The following is a 25,402-nucleotide window of genomic DNA, read 5'->3' as shown; positions in this document are numbered from 1 at the left end:
AGATGACGTGACATTCTTATTACATTTTGAACTTTTATTACATAATGGGAATTTATTACATAACGCGGCTCAACACGGCCTGAAATTGTCACTGAGGACAGGCCGGGTTAGGGTTAGGGTTAACCCTGCTCACTCATGCATGAAAACCTGGGTCTGTAAATTTGGACAAATATCCACCAATCCCCTACCTACCGACGTCCATAAAAGAAAATTCCAAAAATTATCAAATGTGGAGCTGGGGGTAATTTTTCAAAATGTATAGTTTTTTTTTTGATAAACCCTTTATATACATACATACATACACACAAATACAAACGCACACACACACACAACAAAAAAAAAAAATCATGATGATGGATTAATCTGCATTAATTTTGACAGCCCTTGTTAAAAACATCTCAGATTGCTGTTCATAGTAACATGTCAGCTCACTTGGTTTATTTCTTACAGTGTATATTTGATGTTGGTTACAGACGACAAAGCCTCAGGCAGTAAATTATATGAAATCAATCGTATCTACGAGAGAGAAATGATGAAAACTTCAGTACCTTTTTAATTATGATGACCCCCTCCTGTGTGGTTTGATCTGTGATGATATTGAATATGTCATGGCCTCCAACGATAGTGTACTCCATCTCGGCGTTGCGTCCGATATCCGGATCGTCAGCCCGGATCCGTCCGATGGCGCCTCCGATCTCTGTCGACTCCACGGCGGTCACACGGAACGAATCTGTACACGTGACAAGTTTATAGGGGAATAAAGTACGGCGAGTCGTGCATTTGCGCTAAGTACGTGTGCTTTGTGTCATGTCGGAGATTTGTCTTCATTTCAGACGTTTATGACTACACATCAGTCATGCTGTAAATCAGTATGGCGGTTTCTTACGGTTGGCGAAGCGCGGCGGGCTGTCGTTCACATCTGTGAGGGTGATGCTGACTGTTGTAGTTCCTGAGAGCCCGCCCATCTGTCCAGCCATGTCTTTGGCTTGGATTACAACCTGATAGTTCTCCTTGACTTCCCTGTCCATGCCAGGCAGAGCGGTCTTAATAGTGCCTGGAAAAAAAAACAGAAGAAAGAACTAGAAAAGCACTTGGAGAGTGCACACCGCTGCCAAGGCAGAACGCTGTCCCCCCATCACCACCAAAATTTAATCATTTGTTCCTGGTGCCAGAATCAATATTTCCTGAAAATTTCATCAAACCCCCCCCCCCCCCCCCCCCCGATCACCACAAAAACTGAATAATTTGTACTTTGTGCCAGAATCAACATTTCCTGAAAATTTCAACCCCCCCATCCCCCCATCCCCACCAAAATTGTATCATTTGTTCCTTGTGCCAGAATCAACATTTCCTTAAAATGTCATTAAAATCCCCCCCCCCCCCCACACCAACATTTTATCATTTGTTCCTTGTGCCAGAATCAGCATTTCCTGAAAATTTCATCAACCCCCCCCCCCCCATCACCACCAGAATTTAACCATTTGTACCTTGAGCCATAATCAGTATTTCCTGAAAATTTCCTCAAAATCCGACCCCCATCCCCCCTGATCACCACCAAAATTTTTTCATTTGTTCCTTGTGCCAGAATCAACATTTCCTGAAAATTGTATTAACCCCCCACCATCACCACCAAAATGTTATCATTTGTACCTTGTGCCAGAATCAATATTTCCTGAAAATTTCATCAAAATACCCCCTCCCGTCCCCACCAAAATTTAATCATTTGTTCCTTGTGCCAGAATCAACATTTCCTGAAAATTTCACCAACCCCCCCCCCCCCCCCCCCCCCCCCCCCATCACCACCAAAATTTTATCATTTGTTCCTTGTGCCATAATCAACATTTCCTGAAAATTTCATCAAAATCCCCCCCTCCCCCATCAAAATTTTATCATTTGTTCCTTGTGCCATAATCGACATTTAATTTCATCAAACCCCCCCCCCCCCCCCCCATCACCACCAAAATTTTATGATTTTATTATCATGAAAACATAACCTCCGCCATTTCACTTGGCAGAGGTAAAAATATCGTGGACCACAAAAAATATCTTGGACCACATCTTTGGAATAATCTGTCTACATCTTCTTTATCATTATTTAAAAAGCATCTGAAAAGGACTGTAATTCATGAAAAAATGTAAGGCTATATGTCATTTGATTTGCATTTTTATTATTTTTACTGTAGTTTATTATTTCAGTTATATTGTATTTCTAATTCATTTTGCTCTTTTTTTTTCCTGTGTAATGTTTATTTCCAGGGAGGTATTCAACATAAGCTTTTTTTTTTGGCTTCTGATGTTATTTGTTTGAATGTTTTTGGGTTTTTTTTCTTTTTTCTCTTGCTGTTTTATAACGTGCAAATAAATACTTAAATAAATAAATGAAAACATTACTCACTACTATCACCACTTTAGAGCAAAACTTCATTTTGGGAGTCGTATTTGTTGTATTTGTCTTGGTTTGATTTAGATCAATGGTGCTCATTGCCTTTTCTTGCACATCTTGTTTGCTGGTAAAACGCCATGGTGATTAAATTGATCATTTCATCTACTTCTTGGAAAGACTCCAATAACTTGAATCAATATTTTGAAATGCACTGAGGAAATAATACCCAATGTTTGATTTAAAACTAAAAGGCATTATTAATGAAGTAAAAAAAACCTGCCGTTTTATGTGGTTAGCGGCGCTGAAGAGAAGATGAAATCCCTGTTCTGCTTGTTTTATCGCCGCTAACGGATCTGTTTATGAGGTTGAGGGTGACTTGCATCCAGCTCGTCTTTGTGTTTTTTCGCTTTGGCTCACCGTTTTCAGAATCCACAGAGAAATACGGCTGTCCCTGTAGAATGCTATACACAAGCTTGGCGCTGTTCCCATATGTTTGATCATCGGCATCAGTGGCAGTTACAGTGACAACAGATGTACCTGCATAAAAAAAAAAAAAAAAAAAAAAAAAAAACACACGCAAAGTCAATTTAAATGCTTAGACACTTTAACTGCACACACTCAACCGAGACACAGTTATGAACTCAACATATTTTCATTTACTTCCTGTCTTCCTGTATACAGATAATATATTCTGCACAGTCTATATTATCCCCATAAATATGCAGATCACCTAAAACACCTCAGTAGTTTGTGACCTCTAGTTTGAATGTCAGGTCTCTGCAGAAACAATCACGATGACAACAATAAAGGCTTTGATCAGACTGTAGGGAAATCAGATTACTTTCTCACATCAGTTGTTCCAGATGATCAGACCACACTATTATTAGATCGGTTTGTGTCATCACTAAACCTGCAAATTGGCGTAAAAGTCGTTATGATAGTTGTGAACAATACTGTGGTTTCAGTCTGTTTGGTTTAGGAAAATCACCAAACAACTGATCGTAACTTAAATTTTGCACATTTTACATAACATGGAAGAAGGACTAAAGGACTTGGTCTATTTTAATACATTCAAAGTCATTTTAAATCAATGGGAAAAGGACAAATGTGGATGTAGATGTTTTTCTAATTGATTGGATTGGGTTCGGCTTTGAGATTCTTTCAAGGAACATAATTTTTTATACTTTTAGTACCTTTTAAAATAATGGTGATGTTTTATATGTATGTTGTTATCAGTTTTAAGTTTGTTTTTAGTACTGTCTTCATTGTGTTTATGTATATATTTAGCATGGATGTATGGCATTTTATGTGCTAGACGAGCTTTTTTTCCTGGTTAAATAAAGGTAATAATAATAATAATAATAATAATAATAATAATAATAATAATAATAATGGCAACTAATCCCAATGTCTCTGCATCCTTAATATCCCCATTCTCTACCCTTTTAAACCTGCCATTATAACAGGCTGCCTAGGTGTCTTCGTGTTTTCTTTGCAATAAAAGTGTCAGAAATTGTATTTTTTTGCCAATTCTTTTGCACCTTTGTTTTCAAGAAGAACTTAATTTTTAATATCTGGCCATTAATTATCATTATTATAAATAATAAATGCATAAAACAGTGTGTTTTAGTAAAAAAAAAAAACAGATTTGAAGTTTTTTAGCATATTTATTATCAGAATAAACTGTAAATGTCCACAATAAAACTTTTCGAGATTGCAGAAATAAACTTTCAATTATTTTACATCTGCTCAAACATGCTTTTTGGTGTTGAACATTCACTATCCATATTATGGCTTCGAATTGTTTATTATTTCCAGGCGTTTTTTAGCCTGTGTGGAAGTCTCTGAAACAGTTCCCTTCTACTTGTAATAGTCCCACATTGTTGCCGTAAAGTGTTACATAGTGTCGGAAAGGTCAGGATCTCAGTTTTTTGGATGCTGTTTGAATTTTGTGGATAATGCAAACAGGAGTTACACTGTGCATCTTTATTGTAGACATACTTCTCTGCATAGGTTGCTAATGACATACCCATCAGTAACTAAATAGCTATGCCGATGACACCACTTTTTATGATATAAGCCTGAAAAATTATACACTCACTGGACCCTTAAAGGAGTTATATTTTGCAAATTTTTTTTTTTTAATGGAATTATGCATTTTAAACCATTTCCCTGTGGTCTTCATTAACTGTAAATGCTATAGTTGGGTCTGAATTCTTCATTAATTCAACTCCACAGGTCCATCTTCAACCCTATTTCTGAGTAATGACACCAGAAAGGTTGTTTTGAACACTGGCCCTTTAAATGCAAATGAGCCACTTCACACCCCACCCCCTCCAGGTTGTTGGCTGTGCTTTTGTCCTGTTCAGCCTCTTGTGTTCATTAATACAACCAACAACTGAACATTTTAGGTAATCGGCTCAAAGTTCGGACATATTTTCAGTATGGACTACAACCGCTGGTGCTGAGAAACAATTATGTCGTACTCGGAGAAATATTTGTTGGAAGTCTTGACCTTATATGTACAAATGTTGTGATGTATCTCGCAATAAAATGTAATAAATTAAGAAGGAATTCAAACGGGTTGTAGAAATCCACTTGATTTTTCCAAAATGAATATAAAGATAGCTTTGCAGCACCTGGAGGGTTCAAATTCAAACTTTATGAACTATTAGGGTCCAAATACACAAACACTAATAAAAGTAGGTTTGGCAAAATGTGACCCCTTTAAAATGTAGCTTTTTGTGATAACTTGTGATAATTGCACAAGCTACTGCAGTTTGATTAATCGTGCATCTTTAGTGTACACTCGCTTATCTGCATAGGCTACTGTAGAAGCCAATAATGTAATAACAACCGATAATGTAAGAACAGTCGATAATGTAATAAATTTGTCATTTTTAAAATGTAATAGGCCAATAACGTAATAAAAGTCCTGAACCGATAATGTAATAACTTTCGGCCAATAACATTGTAACTTATTACGTTATTGGCTGGTTATTACCAATCATCTGTCACCAATCACAAGTGTTTGCTCCTGAAGGATTCTGTTGGGTCTCTGTAAACTTAATTTGATTCTGATTTGAATTGATAAAGCACTTTGTGACTCTGTCTGTGAAAAGTGCTCTATAAATAAAATTTACTTACTTTACTTACTTACTTATTACGTGATTGGGAGAGAGGCAGAGACAGAATGCATTTTCACAGTTATATCCAATAATACAAAGTTAAAGTGATATTAGTATATTATTACGTTATTGACTCAATTATTACATTTGCAAACATTTATTTTTTTCAGGCAAAAAATGTAATAACCAGCCAGTAATTTAATAAGTTATTACGTTATTGGCCAAAAGTTATTACGTTATCGGTTCAGGACTTTTGTTACGTTATTGTCCAGATATTACATTATTGGCCTTTTACAATTTAAAATTGGTAAATTGATTGCGTTATCGGCCGTTATTACAATATTGGCTTCTACAGTCACTACATAACTTTGCCGATGACACTATAATGTAATAACCTGCCAATAACGTAATAAATTATTACGTTACAGGCCAAAAGTTATTACATTATCGGTTCAGGATTTCTATTACATTATTGGCCAGATATTACATTTGCAAAGAATTTTTTTTTTTCTACCAGGCAAATAACATAATAACTAGCCAATAACGTTATACATTATTACGTTATTGGCCAAAAGTTATTATGTTATCGGTTCAGGACTTTTATTACGTTACAGGCCAGATATTACCTTATTGGCTTATTACATTTTAAAAATGGCAAATTGATTGTGTTATCGGCCGTTATTACATTATTGGCTTATACAGTTACTACATAACTTTGCCGATGATACAATAACGCAATAATTAGCCAATAATGTAAAAAATTATTACGTTATTGGCCAAAAGTGATTGCGATATCGGTTCAGGACTTTTATTATGTTATTGGCCAGATATTACGCTATTGGCCTATTACATTTTAAAAAATGGCAAACTGATTGCGTTATCAACCGTTATTACAATATTGGTTTCTACAGTTACTACATAACTTTGCCGATGACACAATAATGTAATAACCTGCTAATAACGTAATAAATTATTACGTTACTGGCCAAAAGTTATTACGTTATCGGTTCAGGATTTCTATTACATTATTGGCCAGATATTACATATGCAAAGATTTTTTTTTTTACCAGGCAAATAACATAATAACTAGCCAATAATGTTATACATTATTACGTTATTGGCCAAAAGTTATGATGTTATCAGTTCAGGACTTTTATTACGTTACAGGCCAGATATTACCTTATTGGCTTATTACATTTTAAAAATGGCAAATTGATTGTGTTATCGGCCGTTATTACATTATTGGCTTATACAGTTACTACATAACTTTGCCGATGATACAATAACGCAATAATTAGCCAATAATGTAATAAATTATTACGTTGTTGGCCAAAAGTGATTGCGATATCGGTTCAGGACTTTTATTATGTTGTTGGCCAGATATTACGTTATTGGCCTATTACATTTTAAAAATGGCAAATTGATTGTGTTATTGGCCGTTATTACAATATTGGCTTCTACAGTTACTACATAACTTTGCTGATGACACAATAATGTAATAACCTGCCAATAACGTAATAAATTATTACGTTACTGGCCAAAAGTTATTACGTTATCGGTTCAGGATTTCTATTACATTATTGGCCAGATATTACATTTGCAAAGAATTTTTTTTCTACCAGGCAAATAACATAATAACCAGCCAATAACATTACACGTTATTACGTTATTGGCCAAAAGTTATGTTATCGGTTCAGGACTTTTATTATGTTACTGGCCAGATATTACGTTATAGGCTTATTACATTTTAAAAATGGCACTAAGGACGGGGGATGCCCTGGACACTACTCATTTTCTTGCTGTTTATTTGACTGTTTTTATTTGACTCTGTAAAGCCCTTTGAGATAACCTTGTTGTGATATTGGGCTATACAAATAAAGTTGAATTGAATTGAATTGAACTACATAACTTTGCCGATGACACAATAATATAATAACCAGCCAATAATGTAATAAGTTATTACATTATTGGCCAAAAGTTATTGCGCTATCGGTTCAGGACTTTTATTATGTTATTGGCCAGATATTATATTATTGGCTTATTACAATTTAAAAATGGCAAATTGATTACATTATCGGCTGTTATTACATTACTGGCTTCTACAGTTACTACATAACTTTGCCGATGACACAATAATGTAATAACCAGCCAATAATGTTATAAGTTATTACGTTATTAGCCACAAGTGATTGCGCTATCGGTTCAGGACTTTTATTATGGTATTGGCCAGATATTACGTTATTGGCCTATTACAGTTTAAAATGGCAAACTGATTGTGTTATCGGCCGGTATTACATTATTGGCTTCTACAGTTACTACATAACTTTACCGATGACACCACTTTGTATGACATACGCCTGAAAACCAGTCGATCATCTCAACCTACAAACAACCACACTGTCAAACTGCAGTCGTTATTGCCATTGTGTTGTTGTGTTATTGTCGACGGAGAAAACTCTTTGAAACCAATCTGAGCAGCCAGACTGTGATGCTTTTGCAAAAATCCCATTGGAAATGTATTTCAAGCCTCCACCAAATGTGGTCTGGACTTAGTTTGCCAACCCTTATTTTTTTTAATGTGTTTTTGGTGTCCAGACTTTCTAAAATCAGTCTGGATGTACTAATAAAAAATGAATGAGGCTAAAGTGATCTGTCATTTCACCCAATGTTTGCTACTAAAATATTTGTTCTACATTTAACTGTAAGTACAAGATCACTCCTAAAGTATCTTACTTTTCCTCTTATAATAGTGCATCTTCACTGACAAATAAAGCTTTGTGTGTTTCCAAAAGCCTCAAATTCAAGCTGAATTTACTACAGATCTTTTTTTTTTTTTTCCCCTTTTTCTTTTTTTCAACATAATCGTCGCTACTAGAGGCAGACAGAAAATGCTTCTCTAATGGAAGTATCGCCTTAGAGAGAAAATAATAGCACACAAAGTAAAAATTGCTCCCACTCTCAGTTTTTACAGTTAAGATTGATGTTCAGTTCTGGATTTATTGCTTATTTAATGATGTTCAGTGATCCAAATGTATTTGTTTAGGCATTTATCACTTCGACTTTAGCTCTCAATTCACATTCTAATTAAGTCAGTTGTAATTAGTTCATTTACCACAGTGTACTTTTACATTTTTGTGCTCTAAACATTTGCTGTTAAATCAGTCTGCAGTCTCTGAGGTGTTGCAAGACAAGATAATGTAGTCCAGATATGAGCTGTTGCTGATGGACACCTCACTTAAATGTATGTTGCGTTGACCTTTAATGGCAACAGCTGCTGCCTTTTTTCTTTCCGCTGGGGTTTGGCGCTGCAACCACATATTAAAGTTACATTTGGCAATAAATAACATAGTCTCATCTTCTGTTTCTAGAGTCACTTAGAAAACATAGCATCATGACCATAGGGAAAAATCCATCCGCAAGGGACATTTTTGCAGCACGGTGAAACAATGACGCCAATCTGCAATCAAATAAAAGGTTACTGAGTTTTAACTGTACTGGGAAAAAAAAGTAGAATTCATATTTTTGAGGCTTTTAACAAGCCCTTCCTGTCATGAAAGCCTGTAGTATATGGAGTCCTGCATAATCCACCAAGCATTTCAATAACACCACATTGCAAATACTGTCCTTGGCATTCAGGAGACCTCTGCTGTGTCCTGTTTGGGTCTGACTGTCTCCGTGCATACTAATGAACCCTTGAACATCTGTCCCACTTAGTCCCAGCACCGATAGCATAAAAGGGTATCTGCTGACTTTTTCATGGCTGGCTGACTTGATTAACCAGTTTGTTCAGTCTGAACATATAAGGCAGTTTACCGGCCTGAAGACGAGCAGCGGTGACCCTGACCCACCGAAACTAAGTACGAAACTTAAGATCATCGCATTACAAATTCCAAACAGGCCTCGGTCATGTGTCATATAAGACAATTGGGTTTTGATTTACTGGTGATTGCTCCCGTGTATTAATTTGCGCTTGCATAATTGAGGATTGATTTCAAGTTGCATGCATTATTTTCCTTAGCTTTGTTTATATTCATGCCAATTGGTTTATTTATATAACTTGAATGGGATAAAGTGGAGAGCAATGAAGCAAATCCTTAATTGGAAAGACTGTGACAATCTTAACTTTCAATAATTCTACTGCCTATTAAAAACAGCAAATGGCGTTGCATGCTCTGAATGCCCAATGAGCCTGACCAAACAAATAACCGAAAACCACAGCAGACAACTCAGGAGCTAAACTGAACAACAGCACAGATGACGAATGAAAAACAGTGGTCAATATTGTGTCTGTTTTGCTTCTTTCCTTTCGTTTTTAGAAAACCGTTGAATTAATTATTCAAGTTAAAGGTAGGGTAGGAGATGTTTTCCTGGAGCATTTTTTACTATATTGCTTAAAATTCCCCTCACACCCCGATTGCAACCAATTAATTAAATATTCTAACACAAACATTTACATTTTTAGTCACCTGTGGAACGGACAGGACTGAAAAAACACCATCCAATCATTTTAACCGGTCCATCAAAATGATTGAATGCTGATATGTATATCAAACTAAACTGCCATTTGTCCCTCCCCCTCTTCGTGCTTGAATCGTGCGTTCTCAGAGGCTTGTAGCACTTGTACAGGAAACGAAGCCAGAGCCAGAGCTTGGCTAGCTTTATTAGCTATTTTAGGATGGTAAAGTTCACCGACAAGCTGTTTTGTCACTAACATAAATCAGTAGGGAGTGTAACGTTAGCTAGATAGGTATGAATTAGGGCTGTTCTGCCGACAAACCTAATCATGAAATGCACAGATTACAGCATTCAAAGCTAACTTTAGCAGGCTGCTAGCCTGACATCAGTCTTACTGCAATCAGCTGTTCTAGCTAGCCCGAGATTACTTAGAACACGTATCAAAATAAGTGAATTCATGCTGCGCAACACTCGTGAACCCTTGGGAACAAGCATTGCGCGTTACGATACTCTGGAGGCGTGGCCTCAGAGGGAAGTCTAAAGAAAAGGGTTTGGACTTTTGAATTGTGTATTTTCAAAATGTAGCTTGCTCAAACAATTTTCCCAGGATCTCCTACCCTACATTTAATTTTAAAAAATCAATAAAACCCAACTGTTAGTCAGTGGATACGGCAGATGCTTTCTACCCTTCCACTAGAAAAAATTTCCTACATTCTTAAGGGCAAACAGGAGTCATTTGAACGTGTTTGGAATCCTTTCATTGTGTATGTTAAGAATCTAAATTTACTGGAGGACAGTGCAAACATTTGAAAAAGTTACCGCTGTGGTTTCTGAAGGTGGATGCTCAGATTTCTACATTTTCTATAATTTTTTTTTTTTTTTTTTTCTCTTTTTGTAAACATAATGATGTTTGTGTTTGTAGTCGGCAGGTTGCATGGATCTGATGTATGCACTGTTGGTTGTTTGTTTGTTAAAATTATAAAAATTTAAATAAAAACATTTTTTGGGAAAAAAAAAAAAAATCAATAAAACCAGACCTCAAACTTACCAACTTCTGACATTTCCGGAACACTTGCAAAGTAGACTTCCTTCGCAAACCTCGGCGCGTTATCATTAATGTCGTGGATCTTTATATTAAACTCAGTGTCCGGCTCCAGCTCTGCGTTGGTGTTCCTGTCCAGAACTTTGGCGTGGAGTGTGTACATAGCTTTCTCCTCCCTATCCAGTCTCTTGGTGGCGTGAATATCCCCAGACTTTTCGTCAATCAGGAACAAGGTGCCGGCTCCGTCTCCAGTCAGGACGTACTTCACATTTCCGTCACCTTTGTCCATATTGGAGTGCAGCTGAAAATTACAGAGAGAGCGGCGTTAACTCGTGGAAACGGCATCTGGAGTCATATTTGTACAAACACAGTGATTGCATGGGGTCTTAGAGAGAGATGAGGGAATAACTGGGAACTGAGGTGCATTATCAAGCCTGAGTCTCGGCTGATGCTGCAGCTCTTGGTTAATGCGTCAGCTCCTATAGGCATTTGGAGTTTCCCTCAGAGATTTTTTTTCATTTGAAAGTTTGGATATGAAAATATTGATATGACTCGATTGGCCTTATGTTGATACTTCCATGCATAGATTCAGTATACATCCTTAAAAACATTTAGTCAGTCGTGGAAAATTCACATGAAAAACAACTTTACATTAAAGTGTGTTTTGTAAGATAGGCTACTACAGGGGTTCCCAAAGTGGAGTACATGGAAGAAGCCCAGGGGGTACTTGAAATTTTTTGGGAAAAATACATTAAATCAGTCATCATGTACTGAATACAAAATAAATAATGAGAATGAATGAAATATAAATCAGAATAAATACATTCATATAATAAATTACACACTCCTGACCTTATTTCATTTCAATATTTTTTTATTTTTGTATATTATTTTTATTGTCTGCCATTTTGTATAAGCTTTGGTAACATTTTAAGAACATTTCTCTTTTATATTCCTCAAGATGAGTTTGAGTAATTGATTGATTGATTGATTGACTGATTTTCGTGCTGTCAAACGATTAAAATTTTTAATCGGATTAATCACAAGGTTGCTGTGGATTAATTTTGATTAATCATAATTAAATATCATTAATTTTTCATCGACATTAATCATGTTTCAGTTTGCATGAGTTAACAGACTCAAGAAAGAAGGGAATATATATGCACTTAGAGTGACACATTAGCCGAAATGCTAGCAGAATCCCCGACTAACGTATTCTTTGCGTTAATGTGGTATTTTAAGCTGGAAGTGCTTCGGTGACAAGAAGACATGCTGTTTAGTGTCTTCCATCTTTATGCGTTGGTTTTACTGCCTGTCACTACCGGATCAACTGTGTATTTGCACATGTGCGATGCTAACTCTACTTGGATGTTCAGAGTCATTCTCTGATGCAGATGGGTTAATTGCATTAAAATTTTTAATCAGATTAATCATGATGATGGATTAATCTGCGTTAACCCGTTCATTTGGCAACCCCAATTTATTTTTAAAATGGGACAGTTTGTATTAACCCTTTCATGCGTAGTGGTCACTACAGTGGACAGTTATTCTACAGCTGTTCTCTTCTATATTCATGGGTTTTGTTGTTTTATTTGCATATCAACCAACACAGTGGACGCTTTCCTGTTCTTGATAAACCTGATCTGCAGTAGGGTCAAAACACGGTATTCGAAATATCTCTGACGGGACATTTTAGAGACAATTTGACAGATTAGTGTTGCTAAATGACCCACATTTTTACTTTTAAATTAATTTTTGCTTTAGTTGGACCATAAGGGATTATCCAAAACAAGGAGCTACTTTATATTGAAATTAATGTTGGAGTGGCAATCAATTAAAGTTCGCTCTCTGACGGGACATTACTGTGTTTTGACCCAGTAACATGTTTGAGTGTAAATCAATTATTACTAATTGTTATTAGACAGTAAATAACAGTTTCCTCACACAAAAAGTTTTTTTTTTTTTTTTTTTTTTACATATTATCTCCATGAAGTGAGTAATAACTAGTATCAGAGTATGTTAAAATGTGAGAAAACATCAGATTAGCTGCAAGAAAAATGTTTTTATTTCATAGTTTTCACACAGTTTATCACTTACTGATGATGACTTTTAAATACATGTTTCTTTGCTTCAAAACTTAAACACACGGTGTCCAAATGAGTGGACATTTTTGTAGCTCCATGAAAAACAGGTTAATAAAAAAATTTCAATTGCATTGTTTTTTTCATGCCTAAAGAGGAATACAAATAAAAAATCTTGACTAAGGTTCTCATAATTCATGCATGAAACGGTTAATGAACATTTACACGTAAATGTGAGAGATTATAGAGTCCCATTGGCAGGTAAAAAAAAAGAACAACTTACAATTAAGTAGAGCTGCAACCGATTAATCAACTCAAAGTGATCCAAAAAAATCATTCAACCACAATTCTCCTAAATCAAAGCTTTGTTTCCTTCGTTTCTCTGCTGTTAAACATTAGTTCCACTGTTATGTTTCACACGGACACTTATTGTGACGCACAAAGAAACTTCAATTCAGGAAAACTGCAATAGAATATTTCCCTTCAATCAATTCGAGTCAATTAATCTAATTGTGAATTTTTGCATTCACTTCAAACACCTAATCGATTAATCAGTTGTAGCTCTACAATTAAGTAATTTTTTTTTTTTTTTTTTTTTTTGATGAATAGTTCATTCATTCATTCATTACCGTTTAATTAATTTTTCTTACCAATGAAAGAGGACACTTTTCAGTTTAGATTTTGCGCAAAATTTACTTATAAAGATTTGTTATTTCTAGGAAGGAAGACATTTTGGCTCATTTTTTATAAATCAAAATTGCTGAAGCGAGAGTTGGGGGTACTTAGCTAAAAATATATGTTTCAGGGGGTGCTCTACTGTAAAAAGTTTGAGAACCACTAATACTTGCATAAAACTGCAGCTATGACAAACAAAACCATTTCTGTCGGTATCCTCACTAGTATTTTCCTGGAAAATAACATAAAAATAAACTGTCCTTGAAGGTGTACTCATCATGCATCCAAACGTCTATGTCCTTACCCCCATGGCTATAAATTCTGCCAGTTGCCGACAGTTTGGCTTGCAGTTACCGGTCTGAGTTGACCAATCACCGCGCTCCTCAAGAGAGTGGCCTTCTTATATTACTGTTATTACACGAAGCCCACGAATATGCAAAAGCAAATAGCTCTTCACTAGCTTTCAAGAGGACATTAATAACTCTGATTCACACGCTGAAGAAATATTACATAAAAAAAAAAAATAAGCCCATGCTGCACGAGTTCCCTGGGTTTACAGACATACTCGGTGCTTTCACGAGTGCATCTAGGGCAATAAATAAACATTTCTGAAGAGCTACATGCAAAGGGGAAGCCGAAAGTAATGTTTTATCCAATGCATATAGATGGGACTCTTATTGGAATCCGTAAACTGAATAATTGATGAGTACTGATACGGGCTCTAAGGGCAAATTACAAACAGACATTTTAAACACAGAAAGAAAACAAAATATACATAAACCTAATTACTAAGAGTAAGTTGATATTTCATTTAATTATATCAGTATATGTTACCGCTATCTTGTAAAGATATGAAGTATTTTTTGGAAGCTTTTAAGTTAAGTGTTGTGTGGTGTAAATACACATCTGGCAGTTGTAACAAACCAAAATGCTTGAAATTGAATTGAATATTTAGCGAGTTTGATGATTTTTTTTTTTTTAAATTGTTGATTGACTTCCTGCCTCTGTTGAAACACGTGATCAACTACAACTTAATGAATGAGCGTATATGCAACTGCGTTTTACTTAAGCAAAAATGACTTTGGCGCCAAAATGCATGCATATGTTATAGAGTAATACCACTGATGGATTTTTTTTTTTCTTTTTCTTTTTCGTGATTTTTGTCTATTGTCATCTATCAGTTTTTGGATTTTTTTTTTTTTCCCTTTGTGGCTATTGTCTTTTTTTGGTTTGGTTTTTGCCTATTGCTTTTTTTAAATTTTATTTCTAGTGACTTGTAGTTTCATGTTGTGATTTTGTATGTAAAAATAAAAATGATTAATAAAAAAAAAAAAAAAAAAAAAATATATATATATATATATATATATACATATATATATATATATATATATATATATATATATATATATATATATATATATATATATATATATAAACAGAACACAACAAAAAAAAAAACGTTTTGATAATGTTTGAGTCATTATCAAGTCTTCTGGTGATCCTTGTCAAAATTTTTCCCCTGATAATAAGCTTTAAGGGTTAATAAAGGCCTTCCATGTTGACTATGCCAGGGTTTGATTGACAGATTCGTATGACAACTCACTCGAAGCGTCTTTTTGTTTAATACGTCCAAATACGATCACTTCTGGCTCCAAAAACCCAACACAAGAACACGTGTTACTGTTCCTGTGTCTACTCATTATATTCAGTTTGTGGTTTTACTCTATTCAGAAACAGAAGCGAAGAAAAATGTCTGACACATTCTTTGTTTTAAGTTACGCTTTGACTAATAGCTTCTTACTGGAGGTCAGTTTCCACGCAATAGCCAAATGTGTGTGGGTAGACAGTGGATCAAACCGTCATTAAGCATACTATAGGGAGAAGCAATCTTTTGAGACATAAAAATGTCATTTTGAGAGGGGCTAAAAATTCAAACAAGATGTAGACTAATGTTATGAAGCAAGTTTGGAAGGACTTTGGGTCTACATTGAGATCAAAGAGAAACAATTTTTCAGAAAAAAACACATTTTTATATTATTTTTATCCAAAAATCTGCATGTAACATGGTAAAAAAAAAAAAAGGGCACGAAAGTTATACGCTACTATTTTTTCAAATTAGTGTTTATTCTCTCAAAGGTACTTTTTGGAAATTGAATTTATTACGCAAGGCAGAGTGTTTCACAAAAATGACCGCTGCTGCAAAATCACTCGCAATTTTATTTGTGTTTAAATGGGCAGGTTCTGTACGTAACACCAGTGGACATGATGGGTTACACGCAAAACCTGGAATGAGACAGATTCGTGAAAAACCCGCATGTCTGGATTAGAAAAACCACTAGTTTTTTGTTTCATAACAAGAAACTGGCTTGCTTAGATACAAAGAATGGTTAGATATAGTCCAGGAAATATGGGTGATGGAAAAAATGACTTACACCGTAAGATCAAAAAAAGACGAGTTTGATAGAAAATGGGACAAATGGATTGGATTTAAAACAAAGACATTAGCGCTGAAATGGTAATGTGCTGCCCTTATTTTCCTTTTATTGTATTATTTATGGATATCTTTTGTTGAATACTGTAACCCTCAACTGGCCTTGCTGTACTGTTTGTTGTATTTGTGTCCATGAACATGTGAAAAAGAAATTTAAAAAAATAAAAATGGAAGAAAAAACACTAGGATCATCACATTTAACACAGTGTCTTCATGTATTGTATATATAAGACCATTTCAAGCCATGTTTTCCAGATCAAATGCACTGACACCTAGGCAGCTTTTTTGGGACTTTTTTTTTTCAATTAGTGATAATTAACAAGACATTGTGGACAGAAAAACAACAACAACACATAAACAAAGGGAAAATCAAACAAATAAACAAACCAAAAATAACAGTAGCGACAGAGTAATGACAAAGAACAACAACAACAACATCACATTACAGTGAAAAAGATAATAAATATAAAAAGCAACTAAACAATATAACTTGGTTAGGGGTGATAGGGAAAAGGGGAAGAGGGGAGTGTGAATGCAAGCGAGAAAGAGAGAGGGGGAAAAATAATAACTGTTGTAATAACACAGAAATATAAAATAATAATACCAGTAGCCTAATTTTCTAGTATTATTGTGGTGGCGGTAGTGGCGGAGGCAGTCACAATACAACAATGAGTTAAATAACGTCATATTTGTAATAATGTATTTGTATTAGTTACTGTCCATTTGAGTTTATATGAATTAATGGTAACACTTCATAATAAGTACACACTATGAAGCATTAGTTAAGCATTAACAAATACTGAATTCATCATTTATAAAACATATTTCTGACACGAATACTCATTAATATGTGGTTTATAAGCACAGTTATAAATGTTTTACTCATCATTCATAATCATTCATCATTCAATCATGCAGTTTGTTTGATAATCCCATGTGCTTTATCTTTCCTTTGTTAGAATAACTGAAACATTTGTGAGTCTTTAGGCATTGCCAACCTTTAAATCTCATTTGTAAATGCTTTATATGGCAAAGATAGTCCACACTTTAGATGAGCTCACACCATAGACTTAATTAATGAGTAGTAAGTGCTTTATGACTACCTGAAATAATGAATTCCTGTATTAATAACTGTTTATAGGGCATCTATTGAAAAATAAATGTATGACTTAATATAAAATACACACTAACATATTCCCTAACCACTAGTGCATGTCTGAATACTAAATGTTTAAATGCAGAATCCATAATTTATAAAAGTATGAAAATAAAATCATTAAGCACATTGTAGATGAGCTTATTAATGATGAGTAAAAGCATTATAACTGTGTTTATAAACCATATATTAATGTGTATTCATGTCAGAAATATGCTTTATAAATAATGAATACAGTATTTGTTAATCCATAACTAACGTTCTTATTAGTGATGAATAAAACATTTATAAATGTGTTTATAAACAATATATTATTTTTTGTGTCAGAAATATGCTTTATAAATGATGAACACAGTATTTGTTAATGCTTAACTAATGTTCTGATTAATGATGAGTAAAACATTTATAACTGTGTTTATAAACCATATATTATTGAGTATTCATGTCAGAAATATGCTTTATAAATGATGAATTCAGTATTTGTTAATGCTTAACAAATGTTCTTATTAATTATGAGTAAAACATTTATAACTGTGCTTATAAACCATATATTAACGTGTATTCATATCCGAAATATGCTTTATAAATAATGAATACAGTATTTGTTAATCCATAACTAATGTACTTATTAATGATGAGTAAAACAGTTATAACTGTGTTTATAAACCATATATTAATGAGTATTCATGTCAGAAATAGGCTTTATAAATGATGAATACAGTATTTGTTAATCCATAACTAATGTGCTTATTAATGATGAGTAAAACATTTATAACTGTGCTTAGAAACCATATATTAACATGTATTAATGTCAGAAATGTGCTTTATAAATGATGAATACAGTATTTATTAATCCATAACTAATCTTCTTATTAATGATGAGTAAAACATTTATAACTGTGCTTGTAAACCATATATTAATGTGTATTCATGTCAGAAATATGCTTTATAAATGATGAATACAGTATTTGTTAATACTTAACTAATGTTCTTATTAATGATGAATAAAACATTTATAACTGTTTATAAACGATATATTAATTATTTTTTGTGTCAGAAATATGCTTTATAAATGATGAACACAGTATTTGTTAATGCTTAACTAATGTTCTTATTAATGATGAGTAAAACATTTATAACTGTGCTTATAAACCATATATTATTGAGTATTCATGTCAGAAATATGCTTTATAAATGATGAATTCAGTATTTGTTAATGCTTAACTAATGCTTCATAGTGTGTACTTATAAATTATTACAAATTAATTTTAAATTAATATGGCTGGGGGGGGGGGCAATATTTTGATAATAATTCATTAATTTTGGGATGTCTCAGACCAAAATTAGGTAAATCCTGGTGGGAAATATGTCTAAATTGCTCTTTTATTATTGGATCTAAAAAGGTACCAACATGAACCCATTTTCATAGAAGCCCCCATATGTTAAAAATGATGTGACGCTGCAGCGAAAACCAGAATAAGAAGCTCGGAAACCAACTTGTATCTGTGTGCCGTGTCACGTATGACATATCCTCCATTAGTTCAGATCAAATTAGTCTTCCATTTGTCTTCCTGATTGTGCCTTTAAAAAATGATGAAATGTGACCTACAGCAACAATTGCTAAAATTAGTCACCTCTGACCTATCCATCACCTCGTAGCAGCTCTAAAGTGTCACGGAGGAGTAATGGCAGCATACTGTGATAGACACTTGATTCAAGCTCATTACTGTACTGGATCTGTCAGCAGATATATTTAGAGCACTATCTCACGGCTTCACATTTTAAATGACAAGTAGTTAGGGACACAGAATGTACGTCAGTAACTTATTAATATTAATGTCTGCGTGCTGTGAGGAAACTAATTATTTTTTCCCGCAGTTGGAAGAGTGATGTCAACAGTAAAACTTTGGATGAAAATCAGAAATGTACTGCCAGAGTGCTAGCTCTTCTCAGGCTGAATTAAAAATGGGGACGCATGTGAAAACAAGATGCTGTCAAGTTCAAATGAACAATGTGCACAATATTTGGCATATATTCATGCGGATGAACTCCATTATCCAAAGTCTATTAAGGAGGAGTATGACTGGGTTTGGATTTTCACATTTATTTGTGTTCTGGGACGTTGGATTCGTTGTGTTCGTTGTGAATATGAACTGGAGGTGAAATAAAGCAAAGGTATATGACATGTTAAGGATGTAAAAGGCTGCTGCTGCAATTGGCTGTGAATGGCAGAGTAGTATTGGAAAGAGGGGGAGTGTTTCTTTGAATTTTTGCATTCAAATGGGCCTTTATATCAGCGGTGTGCAGAAAAAAAAAAAAAAAAAAAAAAGTCCTGTATAGTGCCACGGTAACCTCTTCTCTACTTTGAAATTCATTGTCTGTGAAGCAGTATATTGGTTTTAGGAGATATAAGAACCCGCTCACTAAAGCAACACTGAACCCATGCGACATGAAAAGAACATATTCCCTTACTTATCTTCAAAACTGTGGCTGTTCAAACACACATCTATGTTTACAGTATGATAATTAGGCCAATACAATTTCAGACCATGTCACAGCACAGGAATTGCACTTATTTTTTATTTTTTTAATCTTTTGATTATTTTCCTTAGGAGTTTTTTATCCGATTATTACCATATTTCCCTGTCTTGGTTGTTAATCCTGTGGAAAAAAAAAAGAAACCTGAGAGGGAAAAACAACAAATGATGAGCCATCAAAGGAGTCGGTACCCTATGCAGCCAAGCTGTCTATGGGATAATGGGACTTTTACAGTCTTAGCAGAACCTTAGCAGTATGTATTTACATATTTCCCTTGGTGTAGGATGGAGCAAGACCTTACCTTATGCACTTTCGCTAATTACCAGTATGTCTACATAACGTGAGTCTCCTAATCATGTGGGTAAACAGATCTTCTCCCTATAGTCACATAAATTTCTTACTCAGTCGTAGTGCAAATAAGTAGCCAGTTTTGCAGAAGTAAGCATGTTTTACTGAGTTATTATAGGGTAACATGCACTTTAAAAGTAAAATTATTCCTGTGCAGCTACAGTAAATGGGCCAGGTGCAGTAGTAATATAGTATGATTCATTTCTGCAGGGAAGCCCCATAGAAATTGTATATACAGTTAATATTTAACACACTCACTTGAAATCCAAGGTGAAATCATCTTTAAAAAATATATTAGCGTTTGCACGTGCACCGCACTAAATTCAGCCTCTAACACAGGGGTGTCAAACTCATTTTAGTCCAGGGGCCACATTCAGCTAAATTTGATCTGTAGTGGGCCAAACCGGTAAAATAATAACATAATAATATATAAATAATGTCAACGCCAAACTTTTCTCTGTGTTTTAGAGTGAAAAAAGTAAAATTACGTTATGAAAATGTTTGCAACTACAAACTATCCTTTCTAACAATGTGAATAATATGAACAAACTGAAAAAAATGTGTAATTTTAACAGTATTCTGCCTCAGTTTATCATTTATACATGTACATTATAATGTACAGATCACAGTGGATCTACAAACACAAAATATTTACTATCAGGCAGAATATTGTTAAAATTGCACTTACTTCTCTTAAAACATTTTAGGTTGTTCATATTTGTTCAGGTTATTCAGATATTTTTGTGAAATTATACTTTGTTTTAGTGTAAATACATGAAAACATTTACATTTACAAAGAGAAAAATTTGGAGTTGTGGGTATTTATAGATTATTATGATAGAATTTTACTGGTTTGACCCACTTGAGATTGAATTGGTCTGAATGTGGAACCTGAACTAAAAGGATTGTTAATATCTTAGTGTAAATTTTGCATTTCACAAATTCATCCCAAGGGCTGGACTGGAACCTTTGGTGGGCCGGATTTGACCCCCGGGCCGCATGTTTGACACCTGTGCTCTAACATACGGGGTAAACCAGTGTTTTTCAACCTTGGGGTTGGGACCCCACGTGGGGTTGCCTGGAATTCAAATGAGGTCGCCTGAAATTTCTAGTAATTCATAAATAAAGAAAAACAACTTACTACTAAAAACTATATGGTGAGTTGACAGAGACAATCCCAATGCATAAAAAACATGACAAACTGTTAGTGTGAAACTGAAGCACTTTGGTTCTGTTTATCTTTCAAATGTTCATTGTGGTCAGTTTCAGATGCTGCAGCTCTTTCATAATTCATAGTTTGAGTTCTTGTTTGTTCAGTATTAATTGTCAGCCTTGGAAATCCAAGCTGGACTGACTGTACATATCCTGACCAAGGAAAATAAAATTCTCACTTTGTGCAGTAATCTACACCTGGCTTTTCTCCCTCCATCCATAATAATATACTTTATATAGACCAGGGGTGTCAAACTCATTGTAGTTCAGGGGCCGCATTCAGCCCAATTTAACCTCAAGTGGGCCGGACCAAAAAAATAATAGCATAATAACTTATAAATGATGACAACTCTTATTTTTTCTCTTTGTTTTAGTGCAAAAGAAACAAACAAACCAAAAAAAAAAAATCAAAAACATTAGATTATGAAAATATTTACATTTACAAACTATCCAAACAAAAAAGATGAGAATTATCTGAAAAAACTGAAATTTCTTACGAAAATTAAGCGCAATTTTAACAATATTATGCCTCAACTTATACATGTGCATTACAGATCAGTTCTATAAAGGCACAAAACATTTAGTAACAAGCAGAATATTGTTAAAATTGCACTCAATTTTCTTGAGACATTTCAGGTTATTCTCATTTTATTGTTAAAGGATAATTTGTTCATGTAAATATTTTCATAATTTAATGTTAGTTTTTGCACTATAACAAGGAGAAAATTTTGAAGCTGTCATTATTCATCGGCATAACATGATATTTTTTCCACATTAAACCAAGAAGAAAATTTGGAGTCATTATTTATAGATTATGTTATTATTTTACTTGAGATCACAATAGTCTGTATGTGGAACCTGAACTAAAACTAGTTCAACACTCTTGGTTGAGTATATCTTCGGTGTCATTTTTACATCATCCAAGTTCATCCTGCGGGCCGGATTGGACCTTTTGGCGGTCCGGATTTGGCCCGCGGGCCACATGTTTGACACTCCTGATTTTGACTAAATGTCATCTAAAATGAACGTTTATTTGCAACATAGTACAGCAAACTATTACATGATCAAAAACAAATTCATTTTAGCAAAAAAAAAAAAAAGTCTCAGTTTTGAATGTCTGGGGTCGCGTAGAAATTTGTGATGTTAAAATGGGGTCAGGAGCCAAAAAAGATTTGGAACCACTGGAGTAAACCGTGTAGATCTTGGAAGAAGAAAAAAAAAAAAATAGCAGTGATACTCTTGACAAAGTGTGCCGCAAAGTGTTTTCACACAGCCTTAACAAAATCAAATGTTAGCACTACTAGTGTGTTATATTTGCAGAGGGTTAGTGGCTCTCCTTTCAAGGCCTCGCAGCACAAACACAGCCTTTTCAAGGCCTTACAACAGAAGCACAGAAGAGAGCCTTGATGAGTTAAATCGCCTTGCACAAACACTGAGGAATTGTCAGTAAAGCAGCAAAATCATTGGCAATTCTTGTCAGGTCTCTGGTAAGCATTGCTTGGTGCTGCAAAGAGGAGATAGCAAAATAGAGTGCAGAACGGATACAGAATAATTACTCTTCCCCCTCTCTCTCTGTCTCTCTCTCTCTCTTTTTCTCTGTCTCTTAAGGCATGGGCAAAAAAATTCTTTACTCCTGGATTGTTGTATTATAACATATGTTACCCAGGTTAGGTAAAAAAATAAACAAAAAAAACACAATATCTTTAATGTGTTTTGCATCGTTTGTTCCTACAAGCTCTGCACAAGTCAAGCAGAAAAGTGTTTAGCTAAACCTCGATAAATGTTGAGGACACTTATTGGTATCATATTAGCAAATAAAGTGAGCTCGCGTTTTCATATATCCTAATTTAGGGCAATTAGCACGCAACAAATTTAATAGGATTTCAGTCTTAAAAAAAAAAAAAAACAAAAAACAAACAAACAGACGAACACTTCAGAATCCTGCATTTTGTGCTTGCCATTGCTCACCGTTGCAAGTATTCACACTTTACAGCCCTGCTTAAGAAGTAGGGCACCACAGCTGCACACACTAAGTGTTCACACTCAATAATGGCCCTGTGCAAGTCAGCTCAAATGAGATTTGAGGATTTTATGCTTGATACATGAACATCCCCCTGCATAGTACAGTTACAGTAGTAAAATATACTGTTTTGAGGTGTTAAAAATTGCTGGTGAATCCGAGGAAAGCTCCCAAACCTTGGTCTTATCGACGTATTTAGTTTTGTTACTTATCCTTGAGGTATAACTAAGCACCGCTCGGTATGCAAGCCTCAAAGTACCGTGTCTTTTCAACACCTTGATAAGCCGTATGTGCAAACCGGGGCTGCTGTAATGCACTGCTTTCTTTTCAGCTCCGAACGCAGCCACGTATACAAGAGTGTGACTGTTCTTTACATCCACATGATTGCCGTAATCAAGAAATCAACCTCAAGTGACAGTTACTGAGTATGTGTTGGCTGATTGGAGAGCTTTGATTGAATGTGAAATAAACAAGGTCTCCCACAATGCACCGCAAAGGCCATTAAACGATCTTTATGAGAAAGACCATCAAGGCTTTCACGGCTTTGAACTGGGCATAAAAGTGCTTTTGATTCTATCCCCGTTCATCATTCTGCTCCACAACATTTTTTTTTTTTATTATTTTTTTCCCCTCTATCTCCCGTTGCTCATTTACTGGTCTTTGTGCATTAATATCTGTCCATATATCTAAGTTGCTATCGCTGTCTGGAATTAGCGATACCGAACACAGCAGCTCCTTGTGTCACGTAGGAAGGCAGTATTTGGTTGCCCTATTTTTTCCCCCCCGCATAATTTATTACAGCCTCATGTTTTTCTGACAGTTTAATGGTAAATGATATTGGACACAGGAAGAGTGGAGAACTGGCGAATGTAATTGCTGTCATGCCACAGAATTTGGGTGCCAGAAAGCATCAAAGAGTCAAGAAGAAAGCCACATCCCTCCCGAAACTGACATATCAATGGATGGCCCCATTTATAGTTAGCATTTGCTTTGCTGTTTCACTACATAACACAACAAGGTGACTTTCATTGGCCTTTGTGATTGATATGTTTTCTTCCTCACTCCTTTTCTCCGTATTCCATTTATTTTTCAGCTGCTCCTTTCTTTTAACTGCCTTCGGATGATGCTTTCTGCAAAAGAAGTTGTCATATCCCCCTACTCAACCTTCACAAGACACTTGTTTACTCCAGAGAATGAGGTGTGTGATGAAAGCCAGCTTCCACTGAGAAAATTGGCTGTCGACAGTCACCTCATTTCCCTCCCCAGAGTTGATAAGTGTAGCGTTCCTCATCACACCTGTCTTTCCAATGCCAGTACAGGTGAGCTGACAGGAACCTCTCTGATCTGTGTAGGGAGGGAGGAGGAGCATTGTCCCAAAAAGCTCTGTTTTTTTTTTAAGTGATTCTTGTAAGACATGTCATGCAAGAGGTATGACTTACAAGTTTGTTTTCTGACATTTGGGATTTAAACCGGCTCTGAGTCAGACCTACATGTACTAGGCCTGATAATAAATAGTAGATCTGGACTACATACATATGTTCGATGTCAAGGACGTGTCAATATAGGCCGTGCACTTGCCCAAACCACAACTCACAGCTGGTTTTCCCCTCTCTAAACCCAGTGGTGTATAGGGGTGTGCCAAAAAATGGATTCATATGAAAATCCCGATTCTCATTTACTACGATTCAGAATCAATTTAAAGGGTTCCTAAATCAATTTTAAAAAATAAAACAAATCCACCGGCAGTCTGCCTCAGTTTTGTACGCAGGACGTCCTGACATCATCATGCAGCCGGTTCTGGAACATACGCATGTGCGGTAAGCACCAAAACAAAGGAAACTAATGGAGGAGGCAGGGTTAGCTATGGGGTTAG

At 35.0% G+C, this 25,402-nt stretch overlaps 1 protein-coding gene across 1 annotated transcript in view; it reads right to left on the bottom strand.

Annotated features, from left to right (window-relative positions):
• LOC115411401 (cadherin-10-like) overlaps positions 1–25,402 on the bottom strand; it is a 64,505-nt gene that overhangs the window by 24,420 nt on the left and 14,683 nt on the right. Inside the window, exons 3-6 of the mRNA XM_030123514.1 lie at positions 11,015–11,309; positions 2,801–2,920; positions 887–1,054; positions 549–730 (exon numbers count right to left, since the gene is read on the bottom strand). Of these exons, the coding sequence (XP_029979374.1) occupies positions 549–730; positions 887–1,054; positions 2,801–2,920; positions 11,015–11,309 (765 nt within the window). The remainder of the gene's footprint in view (positions 1–548; positions 731–886; positions 1,055–2,800; positions 2,921–11,014; positions 11,310–25,402) is intronic.

This window comes from Sphaeramia orbicularis, chromosome 20 (genome assembly GCF_902148855.1).
Source record: "Sphaeramia orbicularis chromosome 20, fSphaOr1.1, whole genome shotgun sequence".
In the NCBI taxonomy this organism is placed as follows: Eukaryota; Metazoa; Chordata; class Actinopteri; order Kurtiformes; family Apogonidae; genus Sphaeramia; species Sphaeramia orbicularis.
The sequence above is the reverse complement of the archived record's forward strand: the minus strand, read 5'-3'. Positions and strand labels throughout refer to the sequence as shown.